A 15,890-nucleotide genomic window follows, 5' to 3' on the forward strand; every position below is an offset into this window, starting at 1 on the left:
AGATCTGACATCTTTACTGTACTTTAATAATGTAGTCTTCAGTACAGTCAGGTCTGACATGTTTACTGTACTACTCTTTAATAATGTAGCCTTCAGTACAGTCAGATCTGACATGTTTACTGTACTTTAATAATGTAGTCTTCAGTACAGTCAGATCTGACATGTTTACTGTACTACTCTTTAATAATGTAGTCTTCAGTACAGTCAGATCTGACATGTTTACTGTACTTTAATAATGTAGTCTTCAGTACAGTCAGATCTGACATGTTTACTGTACTACTCTTTAATAATGTAGTCTTCAGTACAGTCAGGTCTGACATGTTTACTGTACTTTAATAAATGTAGTCTTCAGTACAGTCAGATCTGACATGTTTACTGTACTTTAATAATGTAGTCTTCAGTACAGTCAGGTCTGACATGTTTACTGTACTTTAATAATGTAGTCTTCAGTACAGTCAGGTCTGACATGTTTACTGTACTTTAATAAATGTAGTCTTCAGTACAGTCAGATCTGACATGTTTACTGTACTTTAATAATGTAGTCTTCAGTACAGTCAGGTCTGACATGTTTACTGTACTTTAATAATGTAGTCTTCAGTACAGTCAGGTCTGACATGTTTACTGTACTACTCTTTAATAATGTAGCCTTCAGTACAGTCAGATCTGACATGTTTACTGTACTTTAATAATGTAGTCTTCAGTACAGTCAGATCTGACATGTTTACTGTACTACTCTTTAATAATGTAGTCTTCAGTACAGTCAGATCTGACATGTTTACTGTACTTTAATAATGTAGTCTTCAGTACAGTCAGATCTGACATGTTTACTGTACTACTCTTTAATAATGTAGTCTTTACTACAGTCAGGTCTGACATGTTTACTGTACTTTAATAATGTAGTCTTCAGTACAGTCAGGTCTGACATGTTTACTCTACTTTAATAATGTAGTCTTCAGTACAGTCAGATCTGACATGTTTACTGTACTTTAATAATGTAGTCTTCAGTACAGTCAGATCTGACATGTTTACTGTACTTTAATAATGTAGTCTTCAGTACAGTCAGATCTGACATGTTTACTGTACTACTCTTTAATAATGTAGTCTTCAGTACAGTCAGGTCTGACATGTTTACTGTACTTTAATAAATGTAGTCTTCAGTACAGTCAGATCTGACATGTTTACTGTACTTTAATAATGTAGTCTTCAGTACAGTCAGGTCTGACATGTTTACTGTACTACTCTTTAATAATGTAGCCTTCAGTACAGTCAGATCTGACATGTTTACTGTACTTTAATAATGTAGTCTTCAGTACAGTCAGATCTGACATGTTTACTGTACTACTCTTTAATAATGTAGTCTTCAGTACAGTCAGATCTGACATGTTTACTGTACTACTCTTTAGTAATGTAGTCTTCAGTACAGTCAGGTCTGACATGTTTACTGTACTTTAATAATGTAGTCTTCAGTACAGTCAGATCTGACATGTTTACTGTACTTTAATAATGTAGTCTTCAGTACAGTCAGATCTGACATGTTTACTGTACTTTAATAATGTAGTCTTCAGTACAGTCAGGTCTGACATGTTTACTGTACTACTCTTTAATAATGTAGTCTTCAGTACAGTCAGATCTGACATGTTTACTGTACTTTAATAATGTAGTCTTCAGTACAGTCAGGTCTGACATGTTTACTGTACTTTAATAATGTAGTCTTCAGTACAGTCAGATCTGACATGTTTACTGTACTACTCTTTAATAATGTAGTCTTCAGTACAGTCAGATCTGACATGTTTACTGTACTACTCTTTAATAATGTAGTCTTCAGTACAGTCAGATCTGACATGTTTACTATACTTTAATAATGTAGTCTTCAGTACAGTCAGGTCTGACATGTTTACTGTACTTTAATAATGTAGTCTTCAGTACAGTCAGGTCTGACATGTTTACTGTACTTTAATAATGTAGTCTTCAGTACAGTCAGATCTGACATGTTTACTATACTTTAATAATGTAGTCTTCAGTACAGTCAGATCTGACATGTTAACTATACTTTAATAATGTAGTCTTCAGTACAGTCAGATCTGACATGTTTACTGTACTACTCTTTAATAATGTAGTCTTCAGTACAGTCAGATCTGACATGTATACTGTACTTTAATAATGTAGTCTTCAGTACAGTCAGATCTGACATGTTTACTGTACTACTCTTTAATAATGTACTCTTCAGTACAGTCAGATCTGACATGTTTACTGTACTTTAATAATGTAGTCTTCAGTACAGTCAGATCTGACATGTTTACTGTACTACTCTTTAATAATGTAGTCTTCAGTACAGTCAGATCTGACATGTTTACTGTACTACTCTTTAATTATGTAGTCTTCAGTACAGTCAGATCTGACATGTTTACTATACTTTAATAATGTAGTCTTCAGTACAGTCAGGTCTGACATGTTTACTGTACTTTAATAATGTAGTCTTCAGTACAGTCAGGTCTGACATGTTTACTGTACTTTAATAATGTAGTCTTCAGTACAGTCAGATCTGACATGTTTACTATACTTTAATAATGTAGTCTTCATTACAGTCAGATCTGACATGTTTACTATACTTTAATAATGTAGTCTTCAGTACAGTCAGATCTGACATGTTTACTGTACTTTAATAATGTAGTCTTCAGTACAGTCAGATCTGACATGTTTACTGTACTTTAATGTAGTCTTCAGTACAGTCAGGTCTGACATGTTTACTGTACTACTCTTTAATAATGTAGCCTTCAGTACAGTCAGATCTGACATGTTTACTGTACTACTCTTTAATAATGTAGTCTTCAGTACAGTCAGATCTGACATGTTTACTGTACTTTAATAATGTAGTCTTCAGTACAGTCAGATCTGACATGTTTACTGTACTTTAATAATGTAGTCTTCAGTACAGTCAGATCTGACATGTTTACTGTACTACTCTTTAATAATGTAGTCTTTAGTACAGTCAGATCTGACATGTTTACTGTACTTTAATAATGTAGTCTTCAGTACAGTCAGGTCTGACATGTTTACTGTACTTTAATAATGTAGCCTTCAGTACAGTCAGGTCTGACATGTTTACTGTACTTTAATAATGTAGTCTTCAGTACAGTCAGGTCTGACATGTTTACTGTACTTTAATAATGTAGTCTTCAGTACAGTCAGGTCTGACATGTTTACTGTACTTTAATAATGTAGTCTTCAGTACAGTCAGATCTGACATGTTTACTGTACTACTCTTTAATAATGTAGTCTTCAGTACAGTCAGGTCTGACATGTTTACTGTACTTTAATAATGTAGTCTTCAGTACAGTCAGATCTGACATGTTTACTATACTTTAATAATGTAGTCTTCATTACAGTCAGATCTGACATGTTTACTATACTTTAATAATGTAGTCTTCAGTACAGTCAGGTCTGACATGTTTACTGTACTTTAATAATGTAGTCTTCAGTACAGTCAGATCTGACATGTTTACTGTACTACTCTTTAATAATGTAGTCTTCAGTACAGTCAGATCTGACATGTTTACTGTACTTTAATAATGTAGTCTTCAGTACAGTCAGGTCTGACATGTTTACTGTACTACTCTTTAATAATGTAGTCTTCAGTACAGTCAGGTCTGACATGTTTACTGTACTTTAATAATGTAGTCTTCAGTACAGTCAGGTCTGACATGTTTACTGTACTTTAATAATGTAGTCTTCAGTACAGTCAGGTCTGACATGTTTACTGTACTTTAATAATGTAGTCTTCAGTACAGTCAGATCTGACATGTTTACTGTACTACTCTTTAATAATGTAGTCTTCAGTACAGTCAGGTCTGACATGTTTACTGTACTACTCTTTAATAATGTAGTCTTCAGTACAGTCAGGTCTGACATGTTTACTGTACTACTCTTTAATAATGTAGTCTTCAGTACAGTCAGGTCTGACATGTTTACTGTACTACTCTTTAATAATGTAGTCTTCAGTACAGTCAGGTCTGACATGTTTACTGTAAAGGAAAGGGTGGATGCCTAGTCGGTTATACAACTGAAAGCCTTCAACTGAAATGTGTCTTCTACATTTAACCCAACCCCTCTGAATCAGAGAGGGGATGTGGGGTGGGGGGGGGGCTGCCTTAATCGACATCTGTACTTCTCCGTCCTACATAACATCTGATAAATATCTTTGGGATGACTTGCGGATTGAATCGCTCTAGCAGCAATGTTGCCCTGCCAGTTATCTACCTGCCAGTTATCTACCTGCCAGTTATCTACCTGCCAGTTATCTACCTGCCAGTTATCTACCTGCCAGTTATCTACCTGCCAGTTATCTACCTGCCAGTTGTCTATTTCTCATAGTTGGCATCATCAGAGAAAATCTGATGTATTGTAGGGCCCTATAAAATTCACGTTGCTGAGAACGCGGACGGAATTAAGAAATCCAGACATTTAAAATGGAATTCAACAATATACATTTTTTTATTGAACTTAGTAGGAAATAAACTAAATGTATTGAATTAATTAAAAAATGCATAAATGTGTCCCAAGATTATCATAAAACATAAACAAAATGCATCAGAGATTTGTTTTTTCCTTCAACTTTCTGAAGAGGCAACGTCACAGGAATGCCTGTCTGTCTGTGTGTGTTTGTCTACCACGTTGTGTAGCTGTTAGCGACGATGCTAATGTAATGGAAACAGTCTGCTGGTAGATGGAAAGGCTTTCCCAAAACCTTCTCAATGAAATGTTAACTACAAAATAGCCTTTGCCTACCTGGTAGAATGATATCATGATTTATTTTCTTCTTTTTTTTGCATCAATCCAGTGGCCATTTGTTTAGCAAACTCTGCAATCACATGAGCATTACAGAAACATCGCTAACCAAACAATCGTCTCTGGCTGGTGTGCAGTTGAATACACCCAAAAATAAATTCAATAAAGATTTTTCCCAGACCTCAAGGGATCTCCTGATGTGATTTTTAAGCATTGTTGTGGACTTGGAACAATCATTTTTGTTTTTCAAAAACTGTGATTTTAAGAGCAAAAACCTGTGAAAACTGAACGGAGAAAACAGAATTTGCGAAAACATATACATATATATTTTTATACGGCCCTAATATTGTTCTTGGTCTTTTGTGTCTACGTTAGGCCATTCATGTTCTGCAAACTATTTAGCTGTGTATATTGTAAGCCCTGGGGTTATTTGCTAGGAACCAAACAGAGGCAAACAGGCTGAAACGGGGAAGGACCTACCTGAACTTGTCAAATAAGACACGCTAGTTTTCATTGCAACACGTTTTGCACTAATGAATACACCCCTAGTCTGTTTTACTTCTCCTGTCTCCTGTGCTCCTAACTGTCTCCTGTGCTCCTAACTGTCTCCTGTGCTCCTAACTGTCTCCTGTGCTCCTAACTGGCTCCTGTGCCCCTAACTGTCTCATCTCCCTCCCTCCCTGTATCAGCCGTGACAAGCTGTGGATCTGTATGGAGTACTGTGGGGGAGGATCTCTACAGGACATATATCATGGTGTGTTGTTATCTGTCTCCTCTCTCTCTCTCTCTCTCTCTCTCTCTGTCTCTGTCTCTGTCTCTGTCTCTTCTCTCTCTCGCATATCATCACAGTTATATTGTCAAATTGTCTGATTTATTACTTATAAATTATGGTTTATTTATTTCTTATTTAAATGTTTCATCTCTCCCCCTATGGGATGATCACACTGTTTGCATAGATTACAGTTTACAGACAGAATCCTATCTGACAATTATAATAAATATATATAATAAACTATACAAATGGCCTTTAGGGCAGCATAACCATCATGTTTGTCTGTTTTAATTTCTCAGTAACGGGTCCCCTATCAGAGCTGCAGATAGCCTACGTCTGCAGAGAGACCGTACAGGTAATTACACTTAGGGACAGTTTCCTTGACACAGATTCTGCCTCTACTCCTGGTGCATTCTCAGAGCAGGAGTACTGATTTAGGATCAGAGTTTTGCCTTCCACGTCACAGTGAATGAGATTACATGCATAGGGAGGCCCTGATCCTAGATCAGCACTCCTACTCAGAGACGATTGATACATACAACCCCAGGACTACAAACGAGGCTCAATGGTATCTCCGTGTAAAGTGAATTTTAAAGGAAAACTCCACCCAAAAAAACAATCTTTTGCTATTTGTTTCATTAGTTGATATAATCCCAAAATGTTTTGCATGTCAGCAATCATGTTTTCAAGATATAGAACGTTCAAAATACAGAAATACAGCTGGTATGATGCATTTTACATCATATAATACATTTCTGTATTTTGAAAGTTCTATATCTTGAAAACATGATTGCTGACATGCAAAACATTTTGGGATTATATCAACAATGGACTAATGTCCTTAAAGTCCAGAGCTGTGTTGGAATACCCATACTAACATACTGTATACTACATACTTAATGAGTATATACTACATACTATATACTATTAGTTCATTTTAGTATACTGTAAACGAAAAGTATCCTTTCAGTTGAGCGTACTAGCGCTTTGCCTGTCTAACCCGGAAGTTGACGCTGTTGCTATGCAACTTCTTGTTAGCATAGCTAACAAATTACTAGCTAGACATCTTACGACTTCATCAACAATGTCTATTGAGAACGCACAACGACTATACCACTTAGCTAACTAAAAATAACATGAATGATCAAGTCAATACACATTGGGTAGTTAAATAGCATATAGTTAATATACTGTCAAGTTCAGTGTATTAGTAGCCAACTAACGTTAGTTAGGTGCACACAAGCAATTGCTCTAATGATATGCTATGCGGTTTGTAAGGCTAGCATGGCTAACAAATTGTCAGCAAACAACGTGTAGCCTAACTTATTTGAAAAGTCGTTTACTTTATTACATTGCTCAATATTTTCTTAACATTTGTCAGCAATGAATTTGTATCCACTCTCGTCTGGCTGCATATTTTTGTCAAATCTGAAAATGTTGTGAAGCCACTCCCATTTTCTGAAGAATTGCATTATGGGCCCTAAAACCACGTAAATATTGTCCACTGCTTGTATACTTCATATTTTGGCGAATGTAGTACGACATTCGGGAACTTTTGGCATACTAACTATATCCATACTATGACCAATAAGCATACTACATACTCAATTTACATCACAAGTAGTACGCTTAGAGCGGTTAGTATGAGTATTCGAACACAGTTCAGGTCAGACCTAGGTTTAATCTGGGTCCATGAAACCGGCCCTAAAGGAAATTTAAACTTCTGGTTTGACTCCCAAGTTTGCCATTTCAACCAAATCTCTAACATAGCTCTTTCTTTGCGTTCACAGGGTTTGGCATATCTACACTCCAAGGGAAAAATGCACCGTGACATCAAGGTATAGAGCCCCTATGTGGAGGTGTCATAATACCCATAAAACCTAGCACTCAAACAGGGAAATGATTCCAATCGTTTTTCCACCATTCATTTTTCCCCATAAGGGATTTTAAAAACACTTAAAATAATAAGGGCTGTGTTTTAGTGTTGGCATACTCTGGTGTGACGTTTTGATAACCGTGGAAATCTCAAAGTCAACGTGACTTTTCCATTTATTTATTTATCTCCATTTATTCTTCAATTTAAAAAATGCTAATTAGCATCAAAGTAGACATCCAAAACTACAAATCCCTACATGCTCCTACACGTCATCTCTAGCTTACACCTTTGCTAACAGGCATTGTGTCAATTAGATAGTCAATTTACGAGATTTTTACCTTTGCCTCGATTCAGCAGTCTCATCCAGACCATCATGGTATTTGTAGTTCTTTATGATAGCCACATTAGCAACTAATTAGCATTAAAAAAAATACAGGGGTAAATACAGGCGAATATATTGATTAAAGTCACCTTGTCCTAGAGAGATTTACACGGTTGTCAAAACGTCACGCCAGAGTAAGCCGACACTAAACACAAACCCTCATATGAAGTCTTTTTAAAATCCCCCATGGAAAAAAAATGAATGGTGGAAAACCGAATGGAACCATTTCCCTGTTTGACCGCTAGGTTTTATGAGTATTATGACTCATACTGTGGTACTCTATAGTACCATACACACACTCTCGCTCCCTCCTTTTACACTGTCTCACTGAATGAATCACTGAAGGAAGAGAGGCTGGCTGGCTTGCTGGGGGTGTGTAGTGTACCGCGGATGCACGTGACTGATGGCGTCACTGCCAGTGGTTTCAGCTTGAACCCAGTTCATGCCTAGTATCAGACTGCCTGTGTTATCACAGCGGGTCACGGTTAGGTCCATAGAATATCTGTACTTCTACAGAGAGAGAGTTTCCTGTTTCCTCTCTCTCTCTCTCTCTCTGTGGTGCCCTCTCTCCTCTATCTCCCCTTCTCTCTGTCATCTCACCTCTCAATGCTCTCACCCTTTCTCTCTCTCTCTCTGTCGCTCTCTCCTCGCTCTGTTGCTCTGTCCTCTCTCTGTCCTCTCTCTGTCTCTCTCTCTCTGTCTCTCTCTCTGTCTCTCTCTCTGTCTCTCTCTCTGTCTCTCTCTCTGTCTCTCTCTCTCTGTCTCTCTCTCTCTGTCTCTGTCTCTCTCTCTCTCTGTCTCTCTCTCTCTGTCTCTCTCTCTGTCTCTCTCTCTGTCTCTCTCTCTGTCTCTCTCTCTCTGTCTCTCTCTCTGTCCTCTCTCTGTCTCTCTCTCTCTGTCTCTCTTTCTGTCTCTCTCTCTGTCTCTCTCTCTGTCCTCTCTCTGTCTCTCTCTCTGTCTCTCTCTCTGTCTCTCTCTCTCTGTCTCTCTCTCTGTCTCTCTCTCTGTCTCTCTCTCTGTCTCTCTCTCTCTGTCTCTCTCTCTCTGTCTCTCTCTCTCTGTCTCTGTCTCTCTCTCTGTCTCTCTCTTTCTGTCTCTCTCTCTCTGTCTCTCTCTCTCTGTCTCTCTCTCTCTGTCTCTCTCTCTGTGTCTTTGCTGCAGGATGCCGACAGACACCTGTCAATCATAGACCAGCCTAGCCACAATACTGACTTACTCACTATAGTATTGCCTGCTAGCTACACAATTGCAATCACTTCATAAAAAACAGTGAAAGATGATATAACACACGTGATAGTTTGTGGTTTTATGCGAAGAGGAAATGTTTTATCTGCTATTGTTGTTCAGTTCCTCAGTGTGATGGAACAGTCTATATATCTGCTATTGTTGTTCAGTTCCTCAGTGTGATGGAACAGTCTATATATATATATATATATATATATAATCTATCCTCCTATGCAGGGCAGCAGTATTTGTCTCTATTAGTACATGTTTTGCTAATAACGGCCGATGTTTGGGTTCTTTTCTTCAGGGTGCTAATATCCTCCTAACAGACAACGGGCATGTGAAACTAGGTGAGCTGTTCTACCTCTGTGAACACCTATGAAGGCTACCTCATGGCCCTCAGCCCTGTGTGTGTTTCTTTCTGTGTATACAGTCTGTGTAGTCTGTCTGTGTATTTCCCTGTATATAGTCTCACTATTGTTATTGTACTGCTGCTCTTTAATTACTTGTTACTTTTATTTCTTATTCTTATCTCTATTTAAAAAAAAATTGCATTGTTGATTAAGAGCTCGTAAGTAAGCATTTCACTGTAAGGTCTACACCTGTTGTATTCAGCATTTCACTGTAAGGTCTACACCTGTTGTATTCAGCATTTCACTGTAAGGTCTACACCTGTTGTATTCAGCATTTCACTGTAAGGTCTACACCTGTTCTATTCAGCATTTCACTGTAAGGTCTACACCTGTTGTATTCAGCATTTCACTGTAAGGTCTACACCTGTTGTATTCAGCATTTCACTGTAAGGTCTACACCTGTTGTATTCAGCATTTCACTGTAAGGTCTACACCTGTTGTATTCAGCATTTCACTGTAAGGTCTACACCTGTTGTATTCAGCATTTCACTGTAAGGTCTACACCTGTTCTATTCAGCATTTCACTGTAAGGTCTACACCTGTTGTATTCAGCATTTCACTGTAAGGTCTACACCTGTTGTATTCAGCATTTCACTGTAAGGTCTACATCTGTTGTATTTAGCATTTCACTGTAAGGTCTACACCTGTTGTATTCAGCATTTCACTGTAAGGTCTACACCTGTTCTATTCAGCATTTCACTGTAAGGTCTACACCTGTTGTATTCGGGGGCATGTGAGTAATAACATTTGATTTGATTTGCCTGTGTTATATAATCTGAATAGATCTTGTCATTTGTTATTCCAGCTGATTTTGGAGTAGCAGCCAAAATAACAGCCACCATTGCCAAGAGGAAGTCCTTCATCGGGACTCCTTACTGGTGAGTTGTTCTCTGAGACGGTCCTCCGTCGGGACTCCTTACTGGTGAGTCTTTCTTTGAGACCCAAATGGCACCCTGTTCCTTTTATAGTGCACTACTTTTGACCAGGCGCCATAGGGCTCGGGTCAAAAGTAGTGCACTATATAGGGAATAGTGTTCCATTTGGGACGTAGGCTTTCTTTCTCTCCATAGAGAGTCGGGCTGAGCAAGGCCATTTAGATGTGACTGTATTAATTCAACTCTGTCTCTTGTGTCTTATTGCTTAACTATACATACTGTATGTACCTTGACTTTTAACACAAAATTAATTCAAATGTTTTTTTCCTTCATCAATCTTCACACAATACCCCATAATGACAAAGCAAAAACAAGTTATTAAAAATAAACTGAAATATTACATTTTACATAGGTATTCAGACCCTTTACTCAGTACTTTGTTGAAGCACCTTTGGCAGCGATTACAGCCGCAAGTCTTCTTGGGTATGAGGCTACAAACTTGGCACACCTGTATTTGGGGAGTTTCTCTCATTCTTCTCTGCAGATCCTCTCAAGCTCTGTCAGGTTGGATGGGGAGCATCGCTGCACAGCTATTTTAGGTCTCTCCAGAGATGTTCAATTGGGTTCAAGTCCGAGCTCTGGCTGGGCCACTCAAGGACATTGAGACTTGTCCCGAAGCCACTCCTGTGTTGTCTTGGCTGTGTGCTTAGGATCGTTGTCCTGTTGGAAGGTGAACCTTCACCCCAGTCTGAGGTCCTGAGCGCTCTGAAGCAGGTTTTCATCAAGGATCTCTCTGTACTTTGCTCCGTTCATCTTTCCCCTCGATCCTGACTAGTCTCCCAGTCCCTGCTGCTGAAAAACATCCCCACAACCTGATGCTGCCACCACCATGCTTCACTGTAGGAATGTTGCCAGGTTTCCTCCAGACGGGACGCTTGGCATTCAGGCCAAAAAGTTCAATCTTGGTTTTATCAGACCAGAGAATCTTGTTTCTAATGGTCTGAGAGTCTTTAGGTGCCTTTTAACAAACTCCAAGCGGGCTGTCATGTGCCTTTTACTGACAAGTGGTTCTCTGGTCACTCTACTATAAAGGTCTGATTGGTGGAATGCTGCAGAGATGGTTGTCCTTCTGGAAGGTTCTCGCATCTCCACAGAGGAACTCTAGAGCTCTGTCAGAGTGACCATTGGGTTGTTGGTCACCTCCCTGACCAAGGCCCTTCTCCCTAGGAAGAGTCTTGATGGTTACAAACTTCTTCTGTTTAAGAATGATGGAAGCAACTGTGTTCTTGGGGCCTTCAATGCTGCAGAAATGTTTGGGATCCTTCCCCAGATCTGTCCTTCAACACAATCCTGTCTCGGAGCTCTACGGACAATTCCTTCAACCTCATGGCTTGGTTTTTGCTCTGACATGCACTGTCAACTGTGGGACCTTACATAGACAGGTGTGTGCCTTTCCAAATCTTGTCCAATCAAATGAATTTACCACAGGTGGACTCCAATCAAATTGTAGATAAATCTCAAGGATAATTAATGGAAACAGGATGCACCTGACAGGATACACCAACGCATAGCAAAGGGTCTGAATACTTATGTAAATGTATTTGTTTTTTACATTACCAAATTTGCTAAAAAAATTAAATAAAAAAACGTTTCACTTTGTTGTTTTTGGTGTATTGTGATGTCACTATGGGGTATTGTGATGTCACTATGGGGTATTGTGTGTAGATTGAGGATTTGTATTTATTTAATCAATTTCAGAATAAGGCTCTAACGTAACAAAAAGTCAAGGGGTCTGAATACTTTCCCGAATCACTGTACATACTGTATACAACACCAGTACTGAAATGGTCAAGCTGATATACATGCTTGTGTTAGGCGTACAGTACGTGCTGCATGATTACAGTCCTAATTTCTAGGAGATGATGTAAAACGTGTACATATGTAGACAAGACGGCAATATGTCTCATCTGTGCAGGATGGCCCCAGAGGTAGCAGCGGTAGAGAAGAACGGAGGTTACAACCAGCTGTGTGACATCTGGGCCGTGGGCATCACCTCCATAGAACTGGCCGAGCTGCAGCCTCCTATGTTTGACCTGCACCCAATGAGGTACAGCTCCTGCCCTAAGCTTCCTTACTCATCTACCAATCAATGCTGTTTCTGCTCTCCACTTCCTCACTCATCTACCAATCAATGCTGGTTCTGCTCTCCACTTCACATATCAAACGATAAGTGTTGCTCCTGCCCCCTTAAGCCCAAATCAAACAAAAAGCGTTTTATTTTTAATTTTTGAACACGCACTGGAATTAGCATGTACGGTAGTGAATGACAGGAAACACACAGGCCGCAATTATCATGCTCTTCAAATTCGAAATGGAGGATATTTGTCTTGCGTCTGCACGAAGCAATGCTGGTAAAGTGAGTCGATAAATGACCATAAAATGCACTGTTACGTCTTGTATTGTGACGTGTTATAGTTAACTGTATTTAGTGTTGAGGATGAGTTTATCTACCAGTGCCAATAATACATATTTAAAAACAGTAACTTCATGCCTACCTTTTTGTTGATTTCGAGCAGAGGCATATAGCCTAGACAGGCTATGGCTGGGAAAGTCAAGGAACTGTGTTGAAGAGAGAGAACTGTTATGTGGAAAGAAAGAGACTCGCTGAAATGTTTATAAACATGTTCATGAGCCAACTGAACAGCAGGCAGGTACGGTGGCTCCCGTTGGACATATGGGGAGTCAAAAGTAACACAACAATAATTCACAAAAGGCTACATAGTGAATGTAACAAATACAACTGTTTTTATAATGGATTCTCGTATCAGTCGTCATACGCTACGCAGTGTATGTGAATTGATTATCTCTCCTCTCTTCCGTCTCTCTCCTCTCTCTCCTCTCTTCCGTCTTTCTCCTCTCTCTCCTCTCTCTCCTCTCTTCCGTCTTTCTCCTCTCTCTACTCTCTTCCTACTCTCTCCTCTCTTCCGTCTCTCTACTCTCTCCTCTCTCTCCTCTCTCTACTCTCTTCCTACTCTCTCCTCTCTTCCGTCTCTCTACTCTCTCTCTACCCTCTGTCGTGTCTTTGGGTCACCATTAAACTGAAGACATGTTTATCAAAATAACTCCCTGTAATTATTATCACGCGATTAAACTGATTAATCGTTTAACTATAATTAACTAGGAGATCGGGGCACCAAGGAAAATATTCAGATTACAAAGTTATAATTTTCCTAATATAACTTTCCTATATTATAACATTATATATTATATTCTATTATAGTATAGGCCGATTATCTTCTGGTTTAAATGGTGTATTTTACCTCGCGTCCAGTCTCATTCCAAACGTCGTAAATTGTTGTATCTGCACGAACCCAGTCTTTACTAAGAGTCATCCATACATCAATTGTCTTAAAATCATTTATTTACTAAACTAAGTAATTCACAGAAAGTATACAAACAGTAATTATCGTCACAAAGTGGGCTAACAGGCAGGGCTGGTGTCTTGTAGAACAATGGGTCATAAAAGTTCAGCTGAGGAGGTACACAGAGTTCATTAATATTAACAATTGATATGCTAATCCTTTGCACATGAGCGCTCACTCATTCGGGAACAATTGCAATCAATATATATTTACGCTCAGTGTGTCGTCGGGATCCTTGTTGGAGCGTCGTTCTGTTGGAGAGTTTTGTCCGCGTTCTCTCTCTCTCTCTCTCGGTTAGAATGGATCTTTCAAAGCGACATTCATTAATGTCATCATAGAATGGATGTTTCGTCGGTCTTCGCGTTCAATGATATAATTTCTAGCTGCAGACTATTAATTAATATCAAAGACTTGTTCTTATTCTGTCGGTATCGATAGTCTAAAAGTTAACCACGTGGTATAGTTCACTTTCAGTAGAGGAATTGGATGGTCAAACCTATTGACCAACTCGCAATGGAGTGGAGGCCTGGTCTGAAGAAAGTAAATCAGGGTGGGGTTTTATAGTGAACATGGAACAGGCTTGTCACATGACGCCTTGTCCTGTCTGTGTCCCTTGGGGGCGTGCCGATGACTGATTTTAATCTTTGACATAAATACATTCTATCACATTAACATCAGTACACAGCATCTCAATGTATTACAAAATAGCTTTATCCTTATTAATACATTCTATACAACCATTTGGCTATTATATAAACAGTTTTATGGTAATATGGCTATATTGTCTCTTCTGAGTATCACAAAATTGTACCAAGCGGACCAGTTCGTAGCTGGATTCTTCACCTTCCATACCTTCTCCAGAACACAAATGTCGCTTGGCTCCCCAATTCTGTGAGTTGGAAGAATTTCCTGTGTCTCTCTATGGGCCATGTGGCCAGAGATTCTCCTCTGGAATTTTACCACCCCTTCACACAGGGACTGGGTGGGGGGAGGTAGGTTGGGGGATGGTGCAAGGGGGAGGGTGTCAACTGTCCTCCCTGTACTCAAAGAGGCCAACGTCATGACACCTCTCTACTCTCTACTCTTTCTCCTCTAAGTACATGGGCATGTTTCCCAAAATGGTTTGTAGCACTAAGATCACTGTCAGTCGTTGCCTAATGCCTACAAAACAGACTTCAGATGATGGTAGTGCCAGGAAGGTTTTGTGAAACTCGCCCCACTACAGTGAAGATGAAAGTCTCACCACCGGTGGTAAAATAAGAGATTATTGTTTTATAACATGATCTAATCTCAATTGATGTGTTGTATTCCAGGGCTTTGTTTCTCATGTCAAAGAGCAGCTTTCAGCCTCCCAAGCTAAAACACAAAACGAAATGGTAAGTACAGTACTCCTGTCATGTGACCTGGAGCAGTTCTGTTATACTACTACAGTCAGTAACCGTATGACCCTCCTCCTGCAGGACCACAGCCTTCCATAACTTTGTTAAAGTCGCTCTGACCAAGAACCCGAAGAAGAGACCGACAGCAGAGAAGCTCTTAACGGTAACTAACACGTTCTCGTGAAAACATGAACTGCCTTGCTATGTTGTTGTCTTAGGTCTCTCTTTATGTAGTGTTGTGTGTTTTGTCCTATATTTCTATTGTATTTATTTATTTTAATCCCAGGCCCCCGTCCCCACACGAGGCCTTTTGGTAGGCCGTCATTGTAAATAAGAATTTGTTCTTAATTGACTTGCCTAGTTAAATAAAGGTTCAATTTAAAAAAATAATAACTGGCGGACGAAGTATAACTCTTAAGGCCGTTTCCGTACCCAGATGAAAACTGGCTCTGGGCTAAAAAGCATGCTCGATGTAAAATCTCCATTTTGAAAGTGCTTTAGGAATAGGGTAAACCAGCCCTTAGAGAGAGTAATTAATCTAGAGTTGTTAATTAGAATGTTCTGGCGTATTAGGTTGACGTGATTCATCCTCTGAGATGTACAAGGTCTTAATGATAGTGAACCAGTCTTCATCTCAGTGGTGAAATATGCCAGAGGTCCTAGTTAATAGTTGTACTTTTAAAGCTTGGTATTAGGAGCATTAGTGGCCATCTTGTGTTATTGATGTGTCACTAGATCAACAATAAAGTCTCTCTGGCTCCC

The 15,890-nt window shown here is 39.2% G+C and overlaps 1 protein-coding gene across 11 annotated transcripts in view; it reads left to right on the top strand.

The window, feature by feature from the left end:
- Window positions 1–15,890, top strand: part of LOC106611444 (mitogen-activated protein kinase kinase kinase kinase 5) — a 142,094-nt gene that overhangs the window by 61,118 nt on the left and 65,086 nt on the right. For 10 of the 11 annotated variants that reach the window (XR_006771010.1, XM_045723721.1, XM_045723723.1 and 7 more), the window contains exons 5-12: window positions 5,475–5,539; window positions 5,857–5,912; window positions 7,348–7,395; window positions 9,347–9,389; window positions 10,258–10,330; window positions 12,303–12,434; window positions 15,063–15,125; window positions 15,210–15,291. Coding sequence is in view for 10 of the 11 variants with exons in the window: in XM_045723721.1 (XP_045579677.1) it covers window positions 5,475–5,539; window positions 5,857–5,912; window positions 7,348–7,395; window positions 9,347–9,389; window positions 10,258–10,330; window positions 12,303–12,434; window positions 15,063–15,125; window positions 15,210–15,291 (562 nt within the window). In the remaining variant the exon portion in view is untranslated. Of the gene's footprint in view, window positions 1–5,474; window positions 5,540–5,856; window positions 5,913–7,347; window positions 7,396–9,346; window positions 9,390–10,257; window positions 10,331–12,082; window positions 12,210–12,302; window positions 12,435–15,062; window positions 15,126–15,209; window positions 15,292–15,890 lie in introns of those variants that run through there. The other variant, XM_045723730.1, reaches the window with a different exon arrangement.

Source organism: Salmo salar, chromosome ssa09 (assembly GCF_905237065.1).
Source record: "Salmo salar chromosome ssa09, Ssal_v3.1, whole genome shotgun sequence".
Taxonomy (NCBI): Eukaryota; Metazoa; Chordata; class Actinopteri; order Salmoniformes; family Salmonidae; genus Salmo; species Salmo salar.